The sequence below is a fragment of the Rattus rattus genome, chromosome 5 (assembly GCF_011064425.1).
Source record: "Rattus rattus isolate New Zealand chromosome 5, Rrattus_CSIRO_v1, whole genome shotgun sequence".
Classification (NCBI taxonomy): domain Eukaryota; kingdom Metazoa; phylum Chordata; class Mammalia; order Rodentia; family Muridae; genus Rattus; species Rattus rattus.
The window spans coordinates 150,375,103-150,399,902 of NC_046158.1; the positions used below are offsets into that span (position 1 = coordinate 150,375,103).

The 24,800-nt window shown below is 52.1% G+C and overlaps 1 protein-coding gene across 1 annotated transcript; it reads left to right on the top strand.

Annotated features, from left to right (window-relative positions):
- Positions 1–212: 212 nt before the first annotated feature.
- Ube2v1 (ubiquitin conjugating enzyme E2 V1) lies at positions 213–23,687 on the top strand. The gene is made up of 4 exons (XM_032904753.1): positions 213–326; positions 14,016–14,164; positions 21,179–21,304; positions 22,270–23,687. Exons 1-4 carry the CDS (start codon positions 305–307, stop codon positions 22,414–22,416), a joined length of 444 nt encoding a protein of 147 aa, XP_032760644.1. The 5' UTR covers positions 213–304; the 3' UTR covers positions 22,417–23,687.
- Positions 23,688–24,800: the final 1,113 nt, after the last annotated feature.

Below are 24,800 nucleotides of genomic sequence, written 5' to 3' on the forward strand. Positions count from 1 at the left end.
GCAGCCCTTCCCCCTTCTGCTCTCCCGGAAGAGCACGGTCACCCCGAGGCCCTGGCGCCGAGCACCTGCACTCTTCCCCCCCACCCCACGCCCGGGCTGGGCGGAGCTTGCAGGTTGCTCCGCCCTCGTGCTCGCTCACTGAAGACTCGGGCAAAGCCCTTCCCGCCCGGCTCCTGCGACCCCGAGCGGGCGTCAGCGGCACCGTCTGCGCCTGCGCTTACGTCTGCGCCTGCGCACCAGCGCCCGAGAAAAACTCAAGGGGGGGGTGAAGAAGGGGCCGGCCTTCGAGCGACAGCGACGCAAGATGGCAGCCACCACAGGCTCGGGTGAGCGGGGGCGCCGGGCGTGTTGGCAGACGGAGCGCGGGCTGCTTGGGCTGAGTCCGGAGCTAGCGGAGGCCATACTGGCCTGGCCGGGGCTCCGCGCTCTCCCAGTGGCTGCGTTTCACTGCGCGGCCCGGCCTGGAACGAGCAGGCGGCGGCCGGAAGCCCGGGCGGGGGCAGCCGGGCCGTGGGCGGTGCGGCCAAGCCGGAGGCTCAGGCGCCTCCGGGGGGCGGGGGGTGGAGGAGAGGCCGGCAGAGGGGCCGAGTGTGCTAGGGAATGCCCGGGCGAGGTCCCACTGGGAGCTGGCCTGAGCGACTGGGAGCTGGGGGTGCCTGGCGGGGGAACGCAGGCGCAACCCTAGGGAGCACAGGAGGAGACGGAGCCCCGCGGGCGGCAGGCGAGGCCGCCCGGGGCCCCGCGCCAATTTAGGGTCGTGGCTGTGAGAGGGAGAGCATCATGGTGGTCGCTTCCCCTGGAAATCGGGGAACCTGCACGGGCTGAGCCAGGGCGTCTGCAGTGGGAGCAGGCCTGGGTTGCAGAGACTAAGGATAGATTTCAGAAGGCGCGCTGAGAGCCGAGCGCCGCGTTGGATGGGCACGAGCAGGTGCCTCGGAAGCCCCGGTCTGTGTGTTGGGGGGGGGTCTGTTGGGCCGTGTCGCCGTTGGAAAAGCTTCTGCGGTGGGGAGAATGGGATGGGGTGCAGTCCCGCAGATGCTTCTTTTAGAGAAAAACCTCTTCCTGCACGGAGCGGATGGAGGAAGTGATTGTCACTCCTTCTACTCCTTCGGATAATTGGGGAAAATATGTAGGTTCAACTCAGAAACTCTCCATTATCTGGTGTGGTAAGAAAGGAACAGTGAAATGAGAACCTTTGGACCAAATGGAAGGGATAACAAGAGGGAAAGGGGGTGCTTTTGCGAGAGAAGCTCTGCCGGTCTCTAGTGGGCTAAGAGAAGGGCAGATGGGGAGTCCTGAAGGGTCTGCCTTAGTACCAACAACTCGCACTTGATTAAGGGGCATGGAGTCTGGCAGTCTAGAGAGGGTGGAGTGGGTTTGGCGAAGGGGTCTGGGAAGGCAGAAGAGTCTGCTTTTCCAGTGAAGAAGGATTCAGGAGAGACTGGGTGCTCCCTTCTGGTGTGGGTCTGCGCCCTTGGGAGCCTGGTGGTGGAGGTGAGCAAGGGGTAAGGACAGACCAGCAGTGTCTTGGAGCTGCTTAAGAGCCTCAAGAGCAGGTGTTGTGGGGATAGAAAGCAGAGAGGCTCAGCCTGCAGCGATCCACCACACAGTGCCTGATGTGTCCTGGAGAAGACTACGCAGGGCCAAGTCAGTTCATTCACCAACAAACACATGGTCATGGGCACTTGGGAAGACCAACTCTGAGTCAGGCTGGACTGGGGTGGGATGGAGGGCATCTCCCAGAGCAGTGGCTGGCAGCCAGTACTGGGGTGGCACTGATTGAAATTACTTTAGAACATCTCATGATCCGGTTTGACAGCCACGTCTCACTTCTGAGGCCCTACCCGTGCAGATAAATACAGTAGCACCACAGCAGCTGCTGTGTATGGAGCCCAAAGGAACTTGGGCTGGGGTGTGGTGGCTTCATGCTAGAGTGTTTTGCTAGCAAGTTGGAGGCCCTGAGTTCTATCCCTCTCACCACAAAAAGAAGCAAGTGCACTTAGCACAGGTTAGGTAACATAAGACAGACTTCAAGGCACCCTGAAACAGGCTTTCCACAAAGTCTCTCTATTCTACAGATGGTTACTGGGCCTGTTGTGTCCTGTTATGGTAGCAGACAAGGTAGACAGCACTATCCTTAGGTTTCATTCAAACCAGACAGAAGGCCATTTGGGATGGCAATAAAGTGACCCCAAATGTAGGAAGTGCATCTGAAGTGTGAGGTGATGAGTCAGTCTGAAGAGGAGAGGACAGGCTTCTCTCAGGGGCGACATTGGAACTGAGACTAGTGGTGGGAAGAGCAAGTCCTGTGGCCATGATGATGGCTGCGGGGAAGGACCATCCATGCAGTGTCGTGTTGGGGACACTTGTGTTGAAAGATGAGATTAAAGGCCATGGGGCCATTGAGGTTTGATGGATGATTTGAGGAAAGAACCAGCTTCCACAAGTTGCCTGCTGACCTCCACGGGTACCTGTCCCCTAACAAAAAGGCCTTGGTAATGAGATGGAGAGAGATGACTTGGTACAAGGGGAAGCCAAGGAATAAATGCCTGTTCTGAGCAGGTGTTCGGTGTTGGGAGGAAGCACGGACAGACGGACAGACAGACGGATGGACTGCCTTGAAGAGAAGGAATGATTAGCTGTGACTTGAGCCCTAAGGCATCATGAGGCTATACAGCGTTATAGAGTGGAAAGCGAGCTGGAGAGATGGCTCAGTGGTTAAGAACACTGACTGCTCTTCCAAAGGTCCTGAGTTCAATTCCCAGCAGCCACATGGTAGTTCACAACCATCTGTAATGGAATCTGATGTCCTCTTCTGGTGTGTCTGAAGACAGCCACAGTGTACTTATATGTAATAAATAAGTAAATCTAAAGAGGGGGGCAGGACCTTAGTTAGTTAAACTTTGGTGTTTAGCCTCTGCTCCCCTCTACATCCTTCAGGTGTGTTCAGGCCTCGGGCCACCTTTAGACTGAGCCTACTTATTAATCTGTGCCCTGGTTGCCAGGAAACCACTGTGTGGCCTTGGAGTCCCTGTGAGGGCCGTGCTCAGGTAGTATGGTCTGCTTCTGGCACCTTCCTACATTGTTTGCTGTTGTGATTTTGGCGCAGGTCTCAGAGAGGAGCTGAGACAAACCCACTACAGCCACTCACTCAAGATGTCTACAGTTCAAGGAGGCTTCTCTCCTGTGTGTCCAGGACTGCAGGATGTCAGACAGTGACCCTTGGCTACCAGGCCCTTCCTGTCATCCAGCAGCCCACAACACTGTGCTGCCCTGAGCTGACAGTTAACTAGATGCCAAGCGCCAGAGTGACAAGCCCTGGCAAGGTGCCACTGTAAATATACACTCAGGGGTGTGGCCTCATGCACACATCCAGCTTCTAGAAATGTCACCATCTGGGTGGTAGAGATTGGGTCTTTCCTTCCATTCAGGGGTGTGTGCCGCCCCCCGACAGCTGGAGGTGGGAGATGTGAGCTCAGCAAGGCCCTGTAATGGGCCCCAGTTCCCACAGGTCTCACTGTGCGCCATCTCTGGTCCCTCACAGCTAAGTGCCTTTTCTCCTTCATGGCCTGCTTTCTGGATAGCTGCTTCTGAATTTGTTCAACCCGAGAAACAGAAGCCAGGCACTACAGTGGGCCAGTGCAAGTAGGATTTCTTTCTTTCTTTTTGATTTTGTGTTGTTTTAAGACAGAATATCAGGCTGGAGAGATGGCTCAGTGGTTAAGAGCACTGACTGCTCTTCCAGAGGTCCTGAGTTCAAATCTCAGCAACCACATGGTGGCTCACAACCATCTGTAATGGGATCTGATGCCCTCTTCTGGTGTGTCTGAAGACAGTTACAGTGTACTCATATATAATAAATAAGTAAACCTTTAAAAAAAAAAAGACAGGCTGTCATGGATATCATGTAGCCCAGGCTGCTCTTGAACAGTGTGGAGTTGAGGATGTGCGGATGACCTTTTGATCCGCCTCTGATCCTACTGCCTCCGTCTCCCAAGTGCTGGGATCATAGGTATCATCGTATCAGAATTGCCACCTGACGGTGGTGGTGCCCCCCTTTAATCCCAGCACTTGGGAGGCAGAGGCAGGCAAAACTCTGAATTCAAGGTCAGCCTGGTCTACAGAGAGTTCCAGGACAGCCAGGACTACAAAGGAAACACTGTCTTGAAAAACCAAAGAATTGCCAAGAGAGGGGCTCAACCAGATGGTTCACTGGTTAAGAGCATTGCTCTTCCAGAGGACCAGAGCTCTGTTCCCAGCATCCACACCTAGCTGCTCACAACTGTATCTAACTCCAGCTTCGGGGGGGTCAGGTGCTTGCTCTCCTATGACCTCCATGGGTGGCACTCCTGTGCATGTACACAGACACATGCATATGAATAAACACAGATGGCTCCTTAGGGTTGCCAAGTGAGTTTTCATGCAGCTTTTGCCCCTTGCCTCTAAGTTAAGAGGCTGAGAATGTAGCTTATGTAGTGTAAACACGCTGGCCACAAGATCACCTCAGCCTTCCCTTCCTTCCTCTCTCATTTACTTTATGTCCTGAGTTTTGCTGACAGCGGAACGAATACAGCTAGGAGTCCTCAGCCTAACCCTGGAGGGACGCAACAGTGCCGAAGCACTGTGATGGATGAGGTGATTCCCCACCCCACCCCCAAAGGGCCTCTCTGTGTAGCCCTGGCCATCCTGGAACTCACTGAATAGACCAAGCTATCCCCAAACTAAGGACCTGCCTCTTCCTCCAGAGTGCTGGGGCCTAAAGGCATGTATCACCATGAATTCTGTGTTTGAGGAAGTTGTTCTGTGCCCTTACGCTGAGTAATTGTCACCTGCTGAGCTGGGACCCAGTGTGTTGTCACATGTAGAGTAAGTAGGTCTTTGTCCTTCTTAAACATAGGGTTTCTTGATTTTGCTGGCGTTTTGTTATTTGTTTTTGGTTATTTTCTGAGAAGATTTCACTGTGTAGCCTAGCCTCGGGGTACAGGTGTGTACCACATGCTGGGCTCCAAGACTTGACCTTGTACTTGATGGGCCAGTACTGGCTGGAGCACATGCTCTCACTTCCTGAGCCAGTTGAGGCAGATACCTTTCAGGAAGTATTGGGCTGCTCTGATGAGTTCTCTGACCAGATGTGTGACTTGGCGTGCAAAGGGGACAGGGTGTCTGGCAGGGTGGTACAGAGGTGTGGATGGAACTCACAGTGGGACTGTCCCAGAAGGAAGAGACAGGGTTCGGTAGCTCCTTCCTGGACTGGACTTCCAGCTCATTCTTGGTCATTGAGCCACCAACAGTCTTCCATCCTGTCACACTGAGCTATAAAGATTGAAGGGTTAATGGGGGCTGGAGAAAGGGCTCAGTGGTCAAAGAGCACTGGCTGCTTTTGGAGAGGACCCAGGTTGGGTTCCCAGCACCCACAACTACCTAGAGCTCCAGATCCAGGAGATCCAACTTCCTCTTCTGACTTCTAAGGGCACCAAGCACACACACAGTATACTTACATACAAGCACACATGGTGCACTTACATACAAGCAGGCAAAACATTCATATACGTAAAATAAATCCTTAAAAAAAGATTGCCAGGTTTCCATGGAGTCTTCTAGAGCCACTAATTTCTGCCTATGATAAAAACTGGCCGTCCTCAGAGCTTCTCATGAGTTCCCAGAGGAGGATGTTTCAGGCTGACCAAATGCCAGGACATAAGTCATTTGCCACCATCCATTTCGGTAACACTGCATCCAGAGCAGCTCTCAGGCTTAGTGCAAGCTGCTGTGCTCCCTGAGCAGTTGGTCTCTCAGGATCCAGAAGTGTACAATTTGCCAGAGCCCTGCTTTTAATCCCTAGTTCCCAGAGATGTTTGTGTTTTAGTTTCATTTATCTGTTTATTTTGGTGTTTAGTTTTTGAGACAGGGTTGTTTTGTTTGTGTAGCCTTGGCTATCCTGGAGCTCACTCTGTACACCTGGCTGTTGTTTACATTATTTTTGAGTCAAGTCATTACTCTTTACTTCAGGTTGGTCTGGAACTTGTGGCAATCCTCCTGCCTCAGCCTCTTAAGTGCTGCAGTTATATAAGTGAGCTCCCAGAGAGACTTTATTTTCATTTTTAGTCAGGTCTTACTGTGCTGTTGTAGCTGACCTCCAACTCATACTCTGTCTCTACCTCTTAGGAGCCACCGCTGGTGTTTTGTTTTTGAGACGTGGTCTGTGTGCCTAGCCTGGCCTGCACTCAGATCTGCATGGCTCCCTGGGTTGCTTGGTTAGCTGTGTGAGGTTGTGTCTTATGAGCTTATACTGACCTCTAACTTGACTTGTAAAGGAGAGGATGATGGGAAAATCCTGGTCCTCCTGTCTCTCCCTGCCAAATGCTAGGATTACAGGCACACACAGTTCATCTGACTTCTGATGGTGCTGGGCTCTGAATCCTGTCCCTGTGCTTAGTCAGCAAGCTGGCCGCCCTGAGCCAGCGCCCCATCCGCCTGTCCTGCATTTAGTTTAGAGTCATGCTATGTAGCCTTGGCTGGTCTCAATCTCAGCAGCCTCCTGAGGGCTGGGGTTGCAGGTGTATACACACCCGAGAGTCATTTGCCCACAGATTTAATGTGTTTCTATGCTTCACATCACTGGGTGAATGTTTCCCTGAGATGCCACGTAAAACTGTCAACCTGCATTTTACACACACACACACACACACACACACACACACACACACTTTTTTTTTTTTTTTTTTTTTTTTCTTGGAGGTTGGCATGTGTTTTGGGCATGCTTGTGGAGGTCAGAGGACAATTCAGTGGGCTGGGCGTTGGTTCTTTTCCATTGTATTGGTGCCCAAAATGGAGTTCAGGTGGTCAGGCTTGGTGACAGGTGCCCCTGGGGCCATATCACTGATGCCTGCATTTCTATTGTTTTCTGATTTATTTATTTATTTATTTATTTTAAAGATTTATTAAGAAGAGGGCATCAGATCTCATTACGGACAGTTGTGAGCTACCATGTGGTTGCTGGGATTTGAACTCAGGACCTCTAGAAGAGCAGTCAGTGCTCTTAACCACTGAGCCATCTCTCCAGAGGAGGTGGGGCAGAGAGAGAGATTGAGAGATTGAGATTGCATTTGCCACATCATAGGCTCGGGGTCAGAACTTGCATGTGTTGACTCTTTCCTTTTCCGGGGGTTCCCAGGGTAGAACTCAGGGAGTCAGGCTTGACAGCCCTTGGATTTCACTTCTTGCTACATCTATGTCTCTAATTTTGAACTCATTCTCGTGTTTGAATTCATGCCCTAAGGTTCATTAGTACTGAGGTGCCTTAGGCCACAAGGATTTCAGTGCTTCGTAGACTGTTAGAACATTAGCTTACATTAGCTTCCTGTACAGTTTTTAAAGTTTGGAACCCCAGTAGCACATACTGGTGAGTTTTACTCTAAGGAGCTCTTTCTAGGTGGGTACTGTCCTCTGGGTGCAGAGCTTGCTTGGAGAGGCTCTGGGCTCTGGCCCAGTACAGAAAAGTCTTTTCTCTTGTGAGGTTTGGTGAGGAACGAGTTCGACCTAGTTTATAAAGAAGAATAAGCAAGGGGATCTGGCCACAGGCATCTCAGCTGCTGGGAGGCAAAGGCAGGAAGATGAGAAATGAAATCACACCTCAAATATGAGGCATCCTGTACACATTAGTGAGAGAGGTTCAGTGGGAGAGCATTTGCCTACTGTTCGCCAAGCCCTGGGCAATCCCCAGTATGGTCCTCCCAAAAATGGTAGGTTCCCCTCAGACTCCTACAGTCTTTGGCCTGGGGAAGGGCTGTTGGAACCATCTACGGTGGCATACAACTTTAATCCCAGTACTCAAGCCTCAGAGGTAGGCGGATCTCTGTGAGTTCAAGACCAGCCTTGTCTACAAAGTGAGTTCCAGGACAGCCAGGGCTGCATCGAGAAGCCCTGTCTTGGAAAACCATAAATGAATGTTACAAAGCTGATCAAGGTGTGCTGGCCTTCAGTCCCAGCAGAAGACAGCAGGAGCAGGTACATCAGAGTTCAAAGCCAGCTTGACCTGTACAGCAAGTTCCAGATCCTGTCTCAAACAGGATACAATAAGGCTGGGGACTGGGAATGGATTGCTGGGGAAGGGCTCTCAGTACCAAAACTGACAGCCTGAGTTCAGTCCCAGGACCCAGGTAGTGGAGAGAATGGACTCCTCTGAGCACCACGCTGCTGTGGCATCGACACATCCAGACACTCACGGACACAAAATAAGTAAAATGTCATCTTAAATGCTACCGAGTTCTACATTTACACACACACACACACACACACACACACACACACACACACACACACCTCAGATGATTGGATGGGTAGAGGGGTCTGCCCCAGAGCCTGGTGACCTGAATCCAGTCCCTGCGATTGCTCTACGATCTACGTGGTGATAGAAGGAAGCCCACTCCTGGCTGTCATCCTCTGACTTCCTCAAGTGCCTTCCAGTGCACACAGAAAAAGAAATGTAACTGAAGGACAAAACCCTGAACTTGGGCTTGATGCATGCACCTGCTGGGTAAGCCGGGGAAGTGGCTTTGATCCCCTGGACCCGTGTAAAAGAAAAAAAAATTGTGCTTACAAGGTAGTCCTCTGACGGCGACACACAAAATCAGTTTTAACAGTCGGATAACCTCAGTTGTTACCTGATGTTGACCAGTCAACTTAGGGTTTGAAGTCTGACTAGAAGCTTCTGCTGTTCATCCAGGAACCATTATAGAGCCACCATCATGTGCCAGACAGCTGGTCAATTGTGTGTGTGTTGGGACAGGTTGAATGAGTCATAGCTCTGTCTGAAAGCGGTGAGATAGCAGGAAACAGAAAGAGAAAGAAAGCATTTGGTGTGTGGGCAGAGCTGCTAGGCCAAGGTGCATGGCTACAGACCCTGCTGGCCTCTGCAGTCAGAAGACTGACAAGTCCTGCTCATTCTGTTTGTTTGTCATGTGGAATTTTGCTTTAATTTTAAAATCTTCACTAAGCATTTTGATAAGATTCTGAATCCAACCTTAGTGGGCTCACCTGTGTTAGAACTCTGACTAGAGGCAGGTGAACCGAGGGCATCCTTGGTAATATAACTAGCTCATGGCCAGCCTGGGCTATATGCAACTCGGTCTTCACACACACACACACACACACACACACACACACACACACACACCAATAATAATTAGCCTCCCTTTTAATGACTCTGTAAGTATTTCCTAGGTATGTTTTCAGAAATCTGTGAGAATTTTGTAAGGTGGGGTTTATCAGCACACATCAGTACCTGCTGGAGAAGGCAGTGAGCAAAGCAGATGGACTTGCACACTCCTGGAGCGTGTGCTGAGATGGGAGGCGAGACAGATGTGTTCAAAGTGTCTGGTCAGCTTGCTGGAGCTGAGCAAGAGGCAAGAGGAGTGTAGGTTGGGAAGATAGTTGCCAGCTGTCTGTCCTGCAAGAGATCATAATGAGCAAGCGCACAGGCTGAAGGAAGACAGCCTCCCCAGAAGCCCGGAGAACTCCTGCTCTGTGATTGAGGAAGGCTCCATGGAGCAAGACCTGGCTGTACTGAGAGGCTGGTGGTACCCTTACAGGGATGTGGTGGTATCCTGGGAGGTCACTATAGAGGCTGGTCCTTGGAGACCAGGCAGGGTGAGTCAGGCAGAGCAAGAGACATAGGTGGGGCCTGCACAGAGATGGGAGGAGAGATTTCTGACTGACTGAGATGGAGCCAGGAGAAGTGTGGGCGCCACATCCAAGATTAGGAGTGACTGTCATTTGGAGAAGAGTGCGACAGTTTCCGTTGGAAGTGTCTGTGTGCCTGAGGCCTGTTGGCAGGTGTCTGGGAGGAGGGGCGTTGGCATGGACATTGAAGTCAGCTTAGTGTAAGCTATGGCCCACATGGACGCGCTGGAGCAGTGGGCCTGTCAAGAGCTCAAGGAGTGGGCTCAGGCCAGGTTGGGTTTGGAGACAGGAGTTGAAGGAGAGAGCCAGCAACCTGGGGCAGGAGCATGGAACGGACTGTGACATCTGGCCAGGAACTGGTGTGCAACATGTCCTGCCATGAATGACCAGGTTGAAGTGGAAGCACAGCTGAGACCCTGTGGGGACAGCCTGAAAGGCTGTGAGTGCTGAGCTGGAGAGGGTTTGTGTCAGGAGAGGGCTCGTCTGCTCCAGCGCTGGAGGGTGATGCACTGCACTAAGGGAGGTGCTCGCTCTACCACGGTGGCTGTATGCCAGGCACCACCGCGGCCTTCCAGACTCACTCCTTCTGCAGAGGTCAAGGGTGCTGTGACCTCTGATGGACCAGGGGGAGGCAGGCAAAACCTGAACTCATGGCAAGGCTACTGTACACAGACTGTGGTCTAGATCAGTGGGCACGTGCACCCTGGGTTCAATTTCCAGTCCTCCCCGCTCCCTTACCTGTCTCCTCTCTCCCCACCCTCTCCCTCTGACATCCTGCCACCACCTACTGTGGACCCATTCTGGGGGAAAATACTAAGGGCTGTTGGTGTACGTGTGATAAGTATGTGAATCAGTTCCCTCCTTCCACCACACAGCTTCTGGGGAGAGAGCTGTTGTTATCGTTGGTGGGAGACACCTCTCCATGCCGAACCAGTTCACTGTCCCCAGCCTGACCAAAGAAAACAGCAGATTTCTGAGATCAAGTATCATAGAAGTTAGAGTCCCCCACAGGAGATGAAAGTCTGACTCAGGGCTGAAGCGAGGAAGTCTTTTACAGAGAGCAGGAGGTGCAAAGGCTGCACGGACATATGCACGCGTACCTTGTAGGGGTGGGATGTACACACACACACACACACACACACACACACACACACCCTCCCTCAGGTAGGAAGATAACAGGTCTGGATGATAAAGCCGGAAGGAAACCTGGCTCGCTCAGCTGGCCTCCTGGGTGCTGGGATTGAAGGTGTATGCACCCCTTCCTGGCATGTTCCCAGCACTTGAGACACAGAGGCAGTGGGTCTTTGAGTTTGAGGTCAGCCACATAGTGAGACTCTGTCTCTAACAGTAAGTAGTTAGGTCTAACGTTGTGTGTGGGATGTAAGCACAGGAGTGTGCTGGCCTGCACACGGGCACAGGAAGCATGGAGCTAGAGCACAGAACGTTAGCTATCTCCTTGCTGCCTTGAGACACAGTCGCACTGAACCAGCAGCTCCCTGACTCAGTCAAGTGCTGGATCATGGGCACATAGGCACGCTCTCCTATGCCGTTTTCTACGTGGCTATGAGGGATTTTTTTTTTTTTCTTTTTCTTTTTTTCAGAGCTGGGGACTGAACCCAGGGCCTTGCGCTTGCCAGGCAAGCGCTCTACCACTGAGCTAAATCCCCAACCCCTATGAGGGATTTGAACTCAGATCCTCATGCTTGCAGAGCAGGTGCTCTTACCATTGAGCCATCTCCCAGTCTTCCCCCTCATTTTTTATTTAATTCTGAACAAAGTAATTGTGTTGTTGCCCCCATGATGTCCAATCCTTGTATTTACTGAAGGATGTCACCTCATATAGCTGAACAGTGCAGCTGACTCTCCTGGTGTGACAAATGCTACTGATTGTGACCAGTGAGTCAGTGCGCTTTTTGTTTTTGCTGTTCCTTTTTCTTTCCAGTGACCACATTTGCTGCTATTCAGTGTTGTCAGTCAAACTGCTCTTTTGCTTGCCCACTTGTCTTGGGGGTGGCACAGGTGGTAGAACCTTGTAAGACTGAGTACCTGGCTCTGAGCTTCAACCCCAAGTGGGAGCTAGGCAGGCAGACATGGAGGTTGCATGTCTGTGACCTCAGCGTTTGGAGGTGGGGATAGGGTTTTTGGGGTTCACTGCCCAGCCTTCACAGTCTGTCAGTGAGTACCAGCCTCTGAGAGACCCTGCCTCAAAAAATGAGGTACCTAAGGAACCACACCCAAGGAACATGCATGTACACATGTGCACAATTCTCCTTTTTTAAAGATTTAGTTTCTCTGTAGCCCTGGCTGTCCTGGAACTTGCTCTGTAGACCAGGCTAGCCTCAACCTCAGAGATCTGTCCACCTTCACCTCTGAAGGCTGGGATTAAAGCCCAAGCCACCGCTCCCAGCTTCAAACACGAGTTTGTAAAAGGAGCTTTACTGCTACCGTAGATGGGAATTAGGATGATGCTATTTGTCCTAAAGAATTGTATGGTGCTGGGAATAGAAGCTGGGCAGGTGTCTGCCAGGCATGTGCTCTACCTCTGAGCTACACCCAGCAGTAATGAAGTTATTGGAGGGGGGTGGGGTGGGACTGGGCCCTTCAGGGCTAGGCCCTGGGCTGCTTCCTAGTCCAGGGAGCCACTCTTTTTTTTTCTTTTTTCTTTTTTTCAGAGCTGGGGACCGAACCCAGGGCCTTGCGCTTGCTAGGCAAGCGCTCTACCACTGAGCTAAATCCCCAACCCTGAGCCACTCCTTTTTAAAGTTATTTTTATTTTATGTGCATTAGTGTTCTTGCCTGCATGAAGCTGCTAGAGCCCGTGAATCTAGAGTTACTGACATTTGTGGGCTGCCATGTGGGTTCTGCGAATTGAAGCCGACTGAGTCCTCTGGAAGAGCAGCCAGTGCTCTTAATTGCTGAGCCATCTCTCCTGCCCCCAGGAAGTCAGTCATAACAGGAACTGTGGCACTGGAGGGTGAAGCACTCCATCACTGCTAAAGTCACCTCATGTTCCATGAGCAAGTCTGTCCCAGATGCTCACACCAAACCTGAGTGCTAGAGTTGACCCCTCTTCCTCACAGTCTGTAGGCCACCTGACAAATCCTGTCTGCTGGGGCCAGCACTATGCACTTTTCACCACCGCCACTGGTCCTCTTCAGCATCCCCCTCATAGCACTTGGGATATGGACACGGGACACTCTTGAGAACTCTGCTGGTCTCTCTACGGGTCAGAGGCCTTTTCTGCTGTCCTGTGTTTCCCCTTTCCTCTGCTGGGTAGCCTCTGCACACCGTTCCTTGGCACCGAGAATGTCACATCGGGAGACTTGCTGTCCCTTGAGCCACCCCTCATCTGTGCCTTTGTCTCACTTTCTTCAGGCCCTCAGCTAAGACCAGTTCTCTCTCTCTCTCTCTCTCTCTCTCTCTCTCTCTCTCTCTCTCTCTCACACACACACACACACACACACACACACACACACACACACACACACACACACACACACACACAGATCGTGTGCTTATGTTTGCTTCAGGACTCTTATGGGTCAGGGGCCCAAGGAATACAGGCACTGCTCCCTGCATGTCAGGAAGCCTGGGACTCAAGACAGGGCCCTCTCCTCACTGTGCTATAGAGTGAGTACTGGAGTCTGACCAAATGAGGCTTGGATTCAAAGAGAGCTAGTGGCCTGTATAGGTCCTAAGCTGTTTTTTCTCAGGGAACATTGCAGGGAGGCCAGGAGCAAGCCTTCTGGTGCCACTGCTGGTGTGGATTCCCTAGGCCTGAGCTCTGTGCATGACACCTTGACACTGAGGTGCTTCAAGGCTGAGGCGGACTCGGGTTCCTGGTGTGGACATGGCGATGTCTGTGTTGCCTTCATGGACAGCTTGCTGAACTTTGGGGCTGAAAAATGAACCAGAGGGGCTGAGGCCTACAGAGCGGAAAAGCCTGGAGAGCCTGCCCCTGGCCCCTCTGGCTGCCAGCAATATGCATCTCATGCAATAGAATGCTTGTATCTCTAAGGCCATCCCAGCCAGGAGCATCCCCAAGTCTCTGCAGCCTCCAAAATTTGCCATACCACAATTGCATGAAAGGAAGTGCTGTGTCCCAGGCAATCTTCTCAGCCAGCGCTCAGATTAAAGGAAGTAACAGCTAGACTGGGCGTTGGGCTGGGGTGTGTGGAGGGGCTGGAGTGGGCAAGCACCCCTCTGACTCCCCAGGGCTCAGTGTGTGAGGCAGCTGTTGGCAGCTGTGTGCATGCTGGGATGCGCAGCCCGCTCTGGGCTTACAGTTCTCCTTGGATTTGCCCGAATCTTGAGTTTCTTTCCATTTATTTTAGGAGTAAAAGTCCCTCGAAATTTCCGACTGTTGGAAGAGCTGGAAGAAGGCCAGAAAGGAGTAGGCGACGGCACAGTTAGCTGGGGTCTGGAGGACGACGAGGACATGACGCTCACAAGATGGACAGGCATGATAATTGGGCCTCCACGAGTAAGCGCCAAGCTCCGACTATAACTGTCATTGTTCTTTAAAGCTGTGGTGGCCTTGTCGGCAGACACTCTCCAGTGGAGTTTTCTGAAGTGTGCTGTTCTTCCTCTTGACCGGTTTCAGTTTATTCATTTGAACCCTTCTGGTGCAGTTTAATCCTTTCCTTTGGTGAGCGGATCCCGTGTAGTTGGTCGTGTGGATTTACATGGCAGTGTAGACCCTCGAGCTTGCCACCACCAGCTAAGCACTTGGACGGCAGTGCTCCTGAGGCAGCAGCCACCTTCCAGCTTTGCTGTGCCTTTGTGTCCTGCCTGCCATCAGCTCTGCCAGGTCCAAAGGTTTATTAAAAACCAGAGCCAAAGATGGGGCGCAAGCAAGCCTATGAGAGCTCTGCTTTGTCAGGTCCTGGCCTGTGTATGTTTGAGGGTACAAGGTCAGCCCTCCAGAAGTGTTCAGTGCTCACATTCCAGGTCATTTACAGGTGGGGAAGCTGACCCAGGGTGATGTCACCTGCCCAGGGTCACAGAAGTAGGTCTGTCTGTCAGGCCCATGCTCCTCCTGCCCACTGGTCACCAACTCACTCCTGAGAAGTTGGGTTTTCATTGGTCATTGCTAAAGTGGCAAGGAGTTTACTCCTAAGTACAGGAGAGAGTACAGGAAGGACAGACCCTAAAAGGGGACACTGGTGTAGCTGAGCCTGAATGTGGCTAGATCTGTCTAGTGTTTGTGCCTAAGGTGACAGCTTCCTTCCTCTTCAGTAGCAGCAAGGCACAGTGGAAATAAATAGGAGGCAGATACCTGAAGTCCGGCTTAGAGGGTCACTGAGCAGCAGCCTTATGCTTCCCTCCTGCTTCCTACGTCCTCTTCGCAACTCCGATGCCAGCTGTGAGAGTTAATGTGTACATCCCTCGTTTCTTCCTCCCTGGGACAGCAGCGTGCAGAGTCTCTGTAGAGTACTCAGGACATACATGTAGATGGCTCTGCCGATCCTCTCCTTCCTTCCTCAGGGAGATGTTCTTACAGCTCCTGTGGGTGGCTCGGGGTCAGGCCGGTGCAGAGGTTATGGACTTTGTGCAGCACCAAGCTACCAGCTCTGCTGGATGCTGAGAGGCTCTTGTGAGAACTAAACAAGAACTTGCTGTGGCCACAGTTGCCCACGTCCTAGCATGTGGTGGTGGAGGCAGAAGGATCCACCAGTCAGTCACAGTGGTCTTTGCCACAGGGAATTGCAGGCGACTATGAGACACTGTCTCAGAAGAGACAGATGGGCTGAGACGGCTCAGGGGCTAAGAGCACTTGGTATTTTTGCAGAGGACTGAGGTTCTGCTCGTAGCACTCATCCATGTGAAGGCTCACAAGTGTCCATAACTCCAGACACACCCATGTGTGAGCGAAACAAAAGTACAGACAGACAGAAATGCTGTTGAAAATGTTCTGCCTATCCGTTGGGCTAGGTATGCTACAGCACATACCTTTAAACTCGGAAGGTGAGGCAGGAGGATTGCTGCAGGTTCAAGGCATCTTGGGCTACATACAAAGAGCCTTTCTTATCCTCTTCTAAAGGCTGTAGGGCTGACTGGGCCGCTAAAGCACGAGGTACCTTCCAGGTTCTGTTGTTAGGGCTTGCAGTGCAGCCCAGAGTGGTGGCTCAGACCTAATCCCAAGCTTTTGGGAAGCCGAGGCAGAGGGATCATTATTGATTGGAGGGTAGCCTGGGCTACATATCCAGATCCTGTCTCAAAAATAGAAAAGGAGGCTGGGCATGGGTGAGGCATGACTTTAATCCCAGTGCTCAGGAAGCAGAGGCAGTCAGATCTGTGAATTTGAAGCCAGCCTGGTCTGCAGCACAGAGAAACCCTGTTTTGAAAAACCTGAAGGAGAAGGAAGAAGTTCTTTCCTTGCAGACCAGGGGGACCTTAAACTTCAAATCCTCCTGCCTCAGGTTCCCAATGCTGGGACCTGGAGCTTTGGACACAGCAAGCAGGTTCTACCACTGGGCTGTGTCTGTTGGGCACTTGTGTTTTCGTTGTATGCTTGCTGTATGTCCCAAGCTTGGATTCCCCTGGAGCTGGACTCACAGGAGCGTGTGATCTACTGACAGGTGTTAGGCACCAACTGGGTCCTCTATAAGAACAGTGCGAGCATTGAACAACTGAGCCATCTCTGTGGTCCCCAATCCTTGATTTTTGAGATACAGTTTTGTTATATAAATATAAAAAAATATAGGAGTCTTTTATCCCCCACTAGGTCCGGTACTGCAGTGCCCCAAGATATCTGCTAGATATCTTAAGTCTGTCAGCAAAGCCTCTCACCTGCTCTGCTCCATCCCATATCACACTGCTGAAGGCCTCTCTCTGAGCCGTCAGCGATCTCTCTACCTATCCAGTTCCCAAGGCAGGTTTCCATGCCAAACACACATTCCAACTCTGTGGCGTCCCACACACTCTGCCAAATTCAATTTTCCACATGAAAGACCACACAACACAATAACCTCTGATCCAATTGATAAGATAGAATTGCCCACCTAGACATACAAAGTCCTGTACACATCCATCCCTTAAGAACATTCATAACAACCTGTAAAGGTACAGCGTGGAATCTTTTTCTTTTTTTTTTTTTCTTTTTTTTTTTCAGAGCTGGGGACCGAACCCAGGGCCTTGCGGTTGCTAGGCAAGTGCTCTATCACTGAGCTAAATCCCCAACCCCGAGCGTGGAATCTTAACATCAGCCTCCATGTTCTCTCTCGGCAGCTCTCTGTCTCCTCCCCATTCCGTTCCCGTCTCCTCCTCTTCCTTCAAACTTGTCTCCTGCCCATCCTTCCTTCTTGTCCAATGACAGGCCTCGTTCTGTCCTGTACCTGCCTCACCTGTGACATCATCTCACATAGTCTGATAATGTAGCACAGGCTGGCCTCAGATGCAAGATTCTGCCCCTGAAGCACTGAGGTGTCGCACGCGTGTCTCCTTCCCTTGTTTAGAGCGCTCATACGTGTGTAGTCCAGCAGGGCTATTATTTGACTTCTCTTGTGGATACAGAAGGAGTCTGGTGAGCGAGCACACAACATCCACAGGCAGGAGGCAGGGTTGAGAGCTGGTACTCAACAAGCGTCCCCCTCTTCTTCGTGCTCTGTAGCTCCAATCTCTGGCATGATGTTGCCAAAATCAGGGGAGCTCAGTGGGTAATGTACTTGATGCCAAGCATGTACACACACTAGTGAATGAGTGTGTAAGAGTTAATGAGTGAGTGTAAGTGAGAGTTTGTGTGAGTGGATGTGTAAGAATGTGTGTGAAAGTAAGTGTGTGAGTGAGTCAATGTGTGGGTGTGAGTCAGTGTGTGTGTGTGTGTGTGTGTGTGTGTGTGGGAGAGAGAGAGAGAGAGAGAGAGAGAGAGAGAGAGAGAGAGAGAGAGAGAGAGAGATCCAGCTAACAAGACCACCACAGTATTTGTCACTTACCATTGGATCATTTTTCATCTTTAGAACTGTTGGTGTTGACTTCTTCCCAGCCCGGCCGAGCTTCCTGCGTGCTGTAGAAGCTGCAGTGCGTCGCCTTGGCACTGCCAGACAGAGCTCTGGCTTGGGTGCACCTGTTTACCTTCACTTTTGCTGTAGGCACTGGGACTAACACTGGCGATGGTGGGGGTTTTCGTGTGGACCAGGTTTCGAGTCCGTGGGGAGTGTGCCAGGACTGGCTTTGCCAGAGGACGTGGTAGCCGCTGGGCGCTTTGAGGCGCTTCGACTTTGCTGCCGTGTGTGCACTGTGGTGTCCCCATCACTAGCTCTGTCCTGTGCTTTTCCAAACCTATACCTCGTTGTTGTTTTGCTCTGTGAGATATTTTAGAGTCTCACTGCAGCCCAGATTGGCCTGGAACATAGAGCAGTTCTCCCTTAACCTCCCAAAGCCGGGGTTACTGTCCCTGGCATCCCCGTAGTTTTCATTAACTTAGTTCTCTGGGTTCTTATGATTGGCTCAGAAAGCATGTGCTCTGAAACTAAAAACTGCCTGGTTTTTATTGAGTTGGGGTCTTGAACTCAACTTCCTGATTCCACTTCCTAAGTGTCCCGCATGACTGCGTGCCATCACCCTCGCTCTGATTTTTTTTTTTTAATTTAAGATAAGATCTTTCTTAGTCCTTGCAAGGCTGGCGCTAACTCTGTCATCTCAAACTGGGAGGAATCTTCCCGCCTTCTACCTCCTGGGTGCTGAGACCCTAGGGTGGGTGTACTAGCTGCACTTTTTATATATGTCTACATTCCTTTATTTATGAGGCTGGAGAGGTGGTGCACAGTTAGGGTGCTTGCTGCTCCAGAGGACCAAAGTTCCGTCCCCAGCATCCATGCCTGCCCCACCATTGCCTGCAGTTCCAGCTCCAGGCCGTCTTCTGGCCTCTGTGGACTCTGCATGTGCATACAGACAGACTTACACACATAAGTAGAATGTTCACATTTATCTGTATGTATATACTCACAAGTGTGCGTGCATGCGTGCATTACAGTGTGTCTGTGGAAGTCAGAACACTGAAGTGCCTGTCCTTCTGTCTGTCTCCCCTCCCCCTGGTGGACCCCAGGGATTGAACTTAGGTGTGCAAGGGTCTTTACTTGCTGAATCAGCTCACTGGCCCTTGACAGAGCATCTAGACAACACCAGCGAGACTCGGCTGTCTGAGGGATGGCGCTGTCGGGGAGTGGGGTTGGTGGGTGTGCCAGGCAGGCGGGCAGGCAGGTGCTGTGTAGCTGAGCCACACACTGGTGGTTCTGAGCTCTTAAAGCCCTGCCAGGACTTGGACTTAACTCTTACATCAGCCAGCTGAGCCTCACAGGCCTGTACCTCTGGGCCCAGGTTTCCTATTGGTTTTTGTTTGTTTGTATTTTGTTTTGTGTTTTTTCAAGACAGGGTCTCTGTGTACAGAACTCACTCTGTAGACCAGGCTGGCCTCAAACTGGAGATCCCCCTGCCTCTGCCTCCTGAGTGCTGGGATTAAAGGGGTGAGCTACCACTGCCTGGCTATTTGAGGTTTTTTTGTCTTTGAGACAGGGTCTCACTGTAGTTCATGACAACCCCCTTGCCTCTGCCTCCTGAGTGCTAGGGTTAGAAGTGTGAGGCGTGGCCTACTTTGCAAACGTAAGGTGAGCAGTGCGGTCTGCAGCTCCACTGAAGATTTACTGCAGATCGGAGCTTTGTCCTTTTTCTCCCTTAGTTTACGCTTTTGGTTTGTGTGTTTTGTTTTTTAACATATTGCTCAAAAGGACTGTATAAAGTAATTCTGTGTTGTCAGTAAAAGGACCGTGCTGTGGGATCCAGCACGCACTGCTGATGCAAAAGAGAAAGTTCCAGTGGGTGCCTGGCGTGAGGCACTGCCTCAGCTGTCTCAGGGTGTGGCCCAGGCTGCCTTCCCGGTGCTGGGTTCTCAACTCGTGCCTCAGACCTGGCCGTGCTGACGGTGAATCTATATGTGCTAGGCATGCAGAGGAAGCCCCGGCACTGCATTGCAAATGAGGCACGTGGTGTGTTGGTTGGGGTATTCTGCTGTGTGCATGCACTCAGCAAGTGTTCTACCCCCGAGCCACCCCAGTGCTGGCCACTGATGTAGGGTCAGTCTTATGTGTAGGGCCTTTCGTCTGCATGCATTGTTTGTATACCATATGCATTCCCGCTGCACCACATCCCCTAGAATTGGGGTTATAGGTGACTTTGAACTGCCTTGTGGGCACTGGAATTGAACCACAGCCTTCCACAAGAACAGCCAGTGCTCTTAGCTGCTCCCCAGACCCTTGCTTGCTTGCTTGTTTTTGAGTTAGGATCTCACTTTAGAGCTCTTACTGGAACATTGAACTTTTGCAGTCTTGCCTTGGCTTTTTTCTCCTGGGTGTTCCTGGGGTTGTAGGTCTGTATGGACCCTGTGCTGGGAGCTGAGGGACTAATCTTGCTTGGGGAGATATGGGCAGATTCGAACCCACAAGCCATGAGTAGCACTCTTCCACCCAGACCCCCAGGCCCTATAGCCGAGTTCTGCTGACCCTGCTGATAGATGGTCGGTAGCAGGGCTCTAGAGGGGAGGCGAGGGGAGGGGAGCTTGAGGGTGGGAAGAGCATCTTTGAGCATCTGCTTATCTTGGCCTAAGAATGGTCTGCATAGGTGTGTTCTGGAGGACCTGAACCTGAACACTTAGGCTGGTGGACCGCAGACCAGCAGGTGTCGCTGTCTGCACAGGAGCAACTGCTTTGTGTGCACGCCTCCTGAGGAGAGAGGTGTGCTGCCTCCTGCCTGACAAAGGGTGGCCCCTGTCCAGGGCACGGCTCCCAGGTGGGAGGGCTCCTAGAGCTGTCTTTAGACACCTGACTGTTTGAGCCAGGTCTTCAGGGCGGCGTGGTGGCTCCGGTTGGACATTGCAGGCAGTGATGCTGGTGTGGGCCATGGGCTTTCCCATGTTTCTCAATGAAGAAATGGACGGTTGGCTTTTAACTCTGCATAGCAGTCAGCAGACACATTTTGTAGTCTTTCCCTCCTGCCTTGACAAGCCCCTCTACCCCCTGAGCCGTCTCCACAGCCCTCAACCCTTGGCATTCCCATTTATTTGAGATAGAAATATACATAAGCCAGACTCATAAGGCTCAAGGTCACTGTGTTCCTGTGGATGCTCTTGAACTCTTGGGTTACAGGTGTGTACCACCACACACAGACACAGTTGGCGTTTCACAGTTGATGCTGGCCCTGCTGGTCTGGTGCCTCAGCTGCATGGCCTCCTGCTTCACTCACTTGATGCTGGTGGCTTCTCAGGTCACTGCAACTGCATAAGAGAAAGAAGGTTCTGAGGGCAGATGGCATATTCTACTGACTTCGGGTCAGACTCGTTGGCACTTAGACCCTCGTTTCCTCCTGTGTTCTATCCTTTGCTTACTTCTCTGGGGCACAGGGCAGATGTGTCACCAGGTGGTGTAGGGCAACAGGGTCTCCAGGTTGTTGGAAGTCGCACTTCTCATAGGGCCTTGTATCTCATCTCTGTACTCCTTTTTTCCAGACAATTTATGAAAACCGAATATACAGCCTTAAGATAGAGTGTGGGCCTAAGTATCCAGAAGCACCCCCGTCTGTGAGATTTGTAACAAGAGTCAATATGAGTGGCGTGAGCAGTTCCAATGGAGTGGTAAGTCCTACCCTGCCCGCCTGTTCCCCGGTGAGTGCGGGCGGGTGCGTGTGGCGTTGCCTGTGCTCTCCTGCCCCTCCTGCAGGTTATCACGGTGCTGTGCGTGTGCAGCGTTGGGCGGGGCTGCTTCCATTGTGTCTTGTCGCTCCAAGGCCCTGCGCTGTCACTGCGATAAGAGTGCTCGTGCTCATCGTTCCTGACACCGTGAGGTGGAGATTGGGAAACTGAGGTGGAGGCGAAACTGTCCCCACATCTCTACCTCCTGTGTCTCGCCACTGCCGTGTGATACTTGTAATACTGTTTGCTGTAGCAATGTCTAGCCTAGAACTCACGGTGCAGCCCAGGCTGGCCTCTACCCACGACATTCCTCTTTCTCAGCCACCTGCATTAGCATTGTCAGTGGCCTTAAGAGGTCAGGGTTGCAGCTGTCTAGAGCACAGGCTAGGGTGATCTGCCACTGAGCCACACCCTAGCCGTAAATCCTCAGTCCAGGTCTTGCTTGGCAGGGACTTGGAGGCACTGTACCCAGCCTGTCCTTGAAGTCTTCAGAAGATGGGGCAGAGAGGCAGAAGTGAACTTTCCTGCCACCCGTCCTGTGTGTTACTGTATCAGAGCCACCAACCCCTGGGTAGCCTGGGTGCCATGGCTGTTCTTGCTGCTGCCTCCGCCCCAGTAGGCTACCCACCCCACCTTACCCCCGGTGCAAAGCGGAGAAAGGATAGGGTGTGGACGCCAGGTGCTGGTTGGTCAGGCCGGCCCGAGTTTGGCCGAGTTGAGTCTCCCTGTGTGCCATGGGCTCTGCTCCTTTTTTCATGCCAAGACCAGAAAAAGGGGGCCGACTGTCTGCAGGAGAGCAGCTTGGCACAGCCTGTGGTCACTGGGCCCTGTGGGCTCGGCACATCAGCCTTGGGGAGCGGGAAGGTTTGCTGCAGAGTTCACAGTAATGTGCGTGCTTGCCTCTGCAGGTGGATCCACGAGCCACGGCAGTGCTGGCAAAGTGGCAGAATTCCCACAGCATCAAAGTCATCCTGCAGGAACTGAGGCGCTTGATGATGTCAAAAGAGAACATGAAGCTGCCACAGCCACCAGAAGGACAGTGTTACAGCAATTAGTCACCAAGGCCCCGGCCTCCCTTCCCCATCCAACCCAAGTCTTCATTTTCCACAGTAGTGAATTTTTCTAGATCCATCTGTAGACCTCAAAGTACTGGAGAGGAAGCCCCACTCAGACTTCATCCTGAGACACTGCTCTGATACTAACTTCTTGTCCATTTGAAATACCTAAGTTGTGCTGTGTAACATCATCTGTCGAGTGTAACCGCTGTCTGCCTGGTTGAACTTCTGGGATCAAGAAGGTGTGTTGAAATTGGTTTCCTTTGGGAGCGGTGGGCACAGCTAACGCAACTGTGAACAGACACGTCTCACACAATCACCTGCTGCTGGCACTCGGCCTGGGTCTGCCTTTGCCCGCCCTGCCCTCCGCCATAGCTGTGTGGTGCCCTTAGAATAGATGGGGAGGCTTCAGGTAGCAGCCGTGGGACTGACCACCGCTGGGCTTGGGGCGCTTTGGCTGCACCCCTGCTTTCTTAAGTCTTAAGTGATTGCCCCATCCAAGCCATGGTCCCCACTCCTCCACTCCCACCCTTGGCCAAAGCTTAGATTGTAACCTCCCTTCCCTCTGAAATTGGCCGCGGGTGAGGAATTCAGGGCTTCCCGTCTCCCCACCTTTATCAAGGGGTGCTGCTTTCCCCTCCTCAAGTCCCTTGTTGCCCGTCACCACCCAACATTTGCTGTGGCCAGAAGCCACCAGATGAGGTTGGAAGAGCCTGGCCTCCCTCACTTAGCTCCGGACCACACTCGTTCACCTGCCACCAGCCTGGGAAGGGAGCGCCGGGTCCTCGGCCCTGCCACCACCATCAGCCCTTGAGCTTTGAGCTCAGGTCTAGAGGTGAACAGAGCAGTCACCGGGCGACTCAGACGGGCCAGCGCTCAGGGTCCTTGGATATATGCCTAGAGAAAGGCCATGCGGAGAGTCCTCGGTGCACATGGTTCTGAGTTGGTTCCTTTTCCCATAATTGCTTTGCTTTTACACATTGAAGAGGTTTGAACAGGGCTCTCAGTCACCCTGACCACCCATCGGGTCTGGTGTGGAGCCTGACAGCTGGAGCAGGAAGCCCTGACCCTGCAGACTCGGGTTTCAGTGTTGTTCCTCAGACCCTCGGCAGGGACCCAGAGGAGCTCTGTGTCACCACGTTCGCAGATGTTTGCAGATCGGTGGGCCTGGCTCCTGGCTCATTGCCACGCTCCCCACTCTGTTCAGGACCACTAAATGTTGAAATGTGGATGCATACTGAAATAAAGGCAATTCGTTGTGTTGCAAAGGGTTCGATTCTTTTGTTTTAAGCATATACGTGGATCTACCTTTTGAAGCAGCAGGTATGAGGTCTAAAAAGTGGCTGATGGGGCCTTTGATATTTCTGGGCAGACTAGCTCTCTGGGCTAAGCACCCTGTAAGTCAAGTTCAACAGTGTCCATAAGCTGTTCTGTCCGTTGTTCCCGAGTGTACTGTAATAAACAAGTGTGCTTCAGTACAGAGCAGGTTGTACCCTCCTCACCAGGCATATTCAGCAGGAGTCAGATGCCTGAGATACTCTGGGAACTGCCTTGACGTCTGAAGCCAGAGCTCCACATTTTATGAGAACATTCAGGGCTCTGCAGCCAACTCAGACTCTCTCATCAGTGTGCGTGAGGTGATGGACAGACCTCTCCCTACTCGGGGAGACACAAAGCCAGGCACAGGACCTTCCGTAGCCCTGGCTGTCCTGGAGCTCACTCCATAGACCAGGCCGGCCTCCAACTCTCCGATTCACCTGCCTCTGCTCCTAGGTGCTGGGATTAAAGGGCTGCGTCCCACGATGAGCCAAAAATAGCTGTTAAAGGCTCGTATTTAGGTGGTGGAGGCTAGGTGGGGAATTTGACCTACAGAGGCAGATCCTGGGAAAAACAAAATGGCTGGGCATGGTTTGCACAGCTGTAGCCATATTTAGTGGGGATGCAAGAGAATCAGTTCAAGGCCCTAGGGTAAGGACCTTTTGGTGAACCCTGCTGCCCCAGTGGATGGCCCTAGTTAAATCAAGCAGGTCACAGCAAAATAGCTGGCGGTGGGAACTTGGGTAAAGATTAAAGTTGCTTTTCCCTTGCTTAAAGTAGCTTTGGGGCTTCAGCCGCTGGCTCAGTGGGAAGAGCCTATACTAGTTGGACCCGGTATCCTAAAGTAAGACCGATGTGTCATAGCAGCGATGTTGCCAGCAAGAATTTGATTTGATAAATTGGCAGCTTCTCCACAGCTGTCTACAAGGAATAGGGACATGCCAAGATGCCTGGTTGAACTTCATCCTGTGGACACACAGGCCAGCCTACAGCTGGGGCAGAAATTCCCTCTGGCACTTGGCCAGTTCAGGTGTTGCAGAAAGGCTGGGCCAGCCCCAACAAGCTGC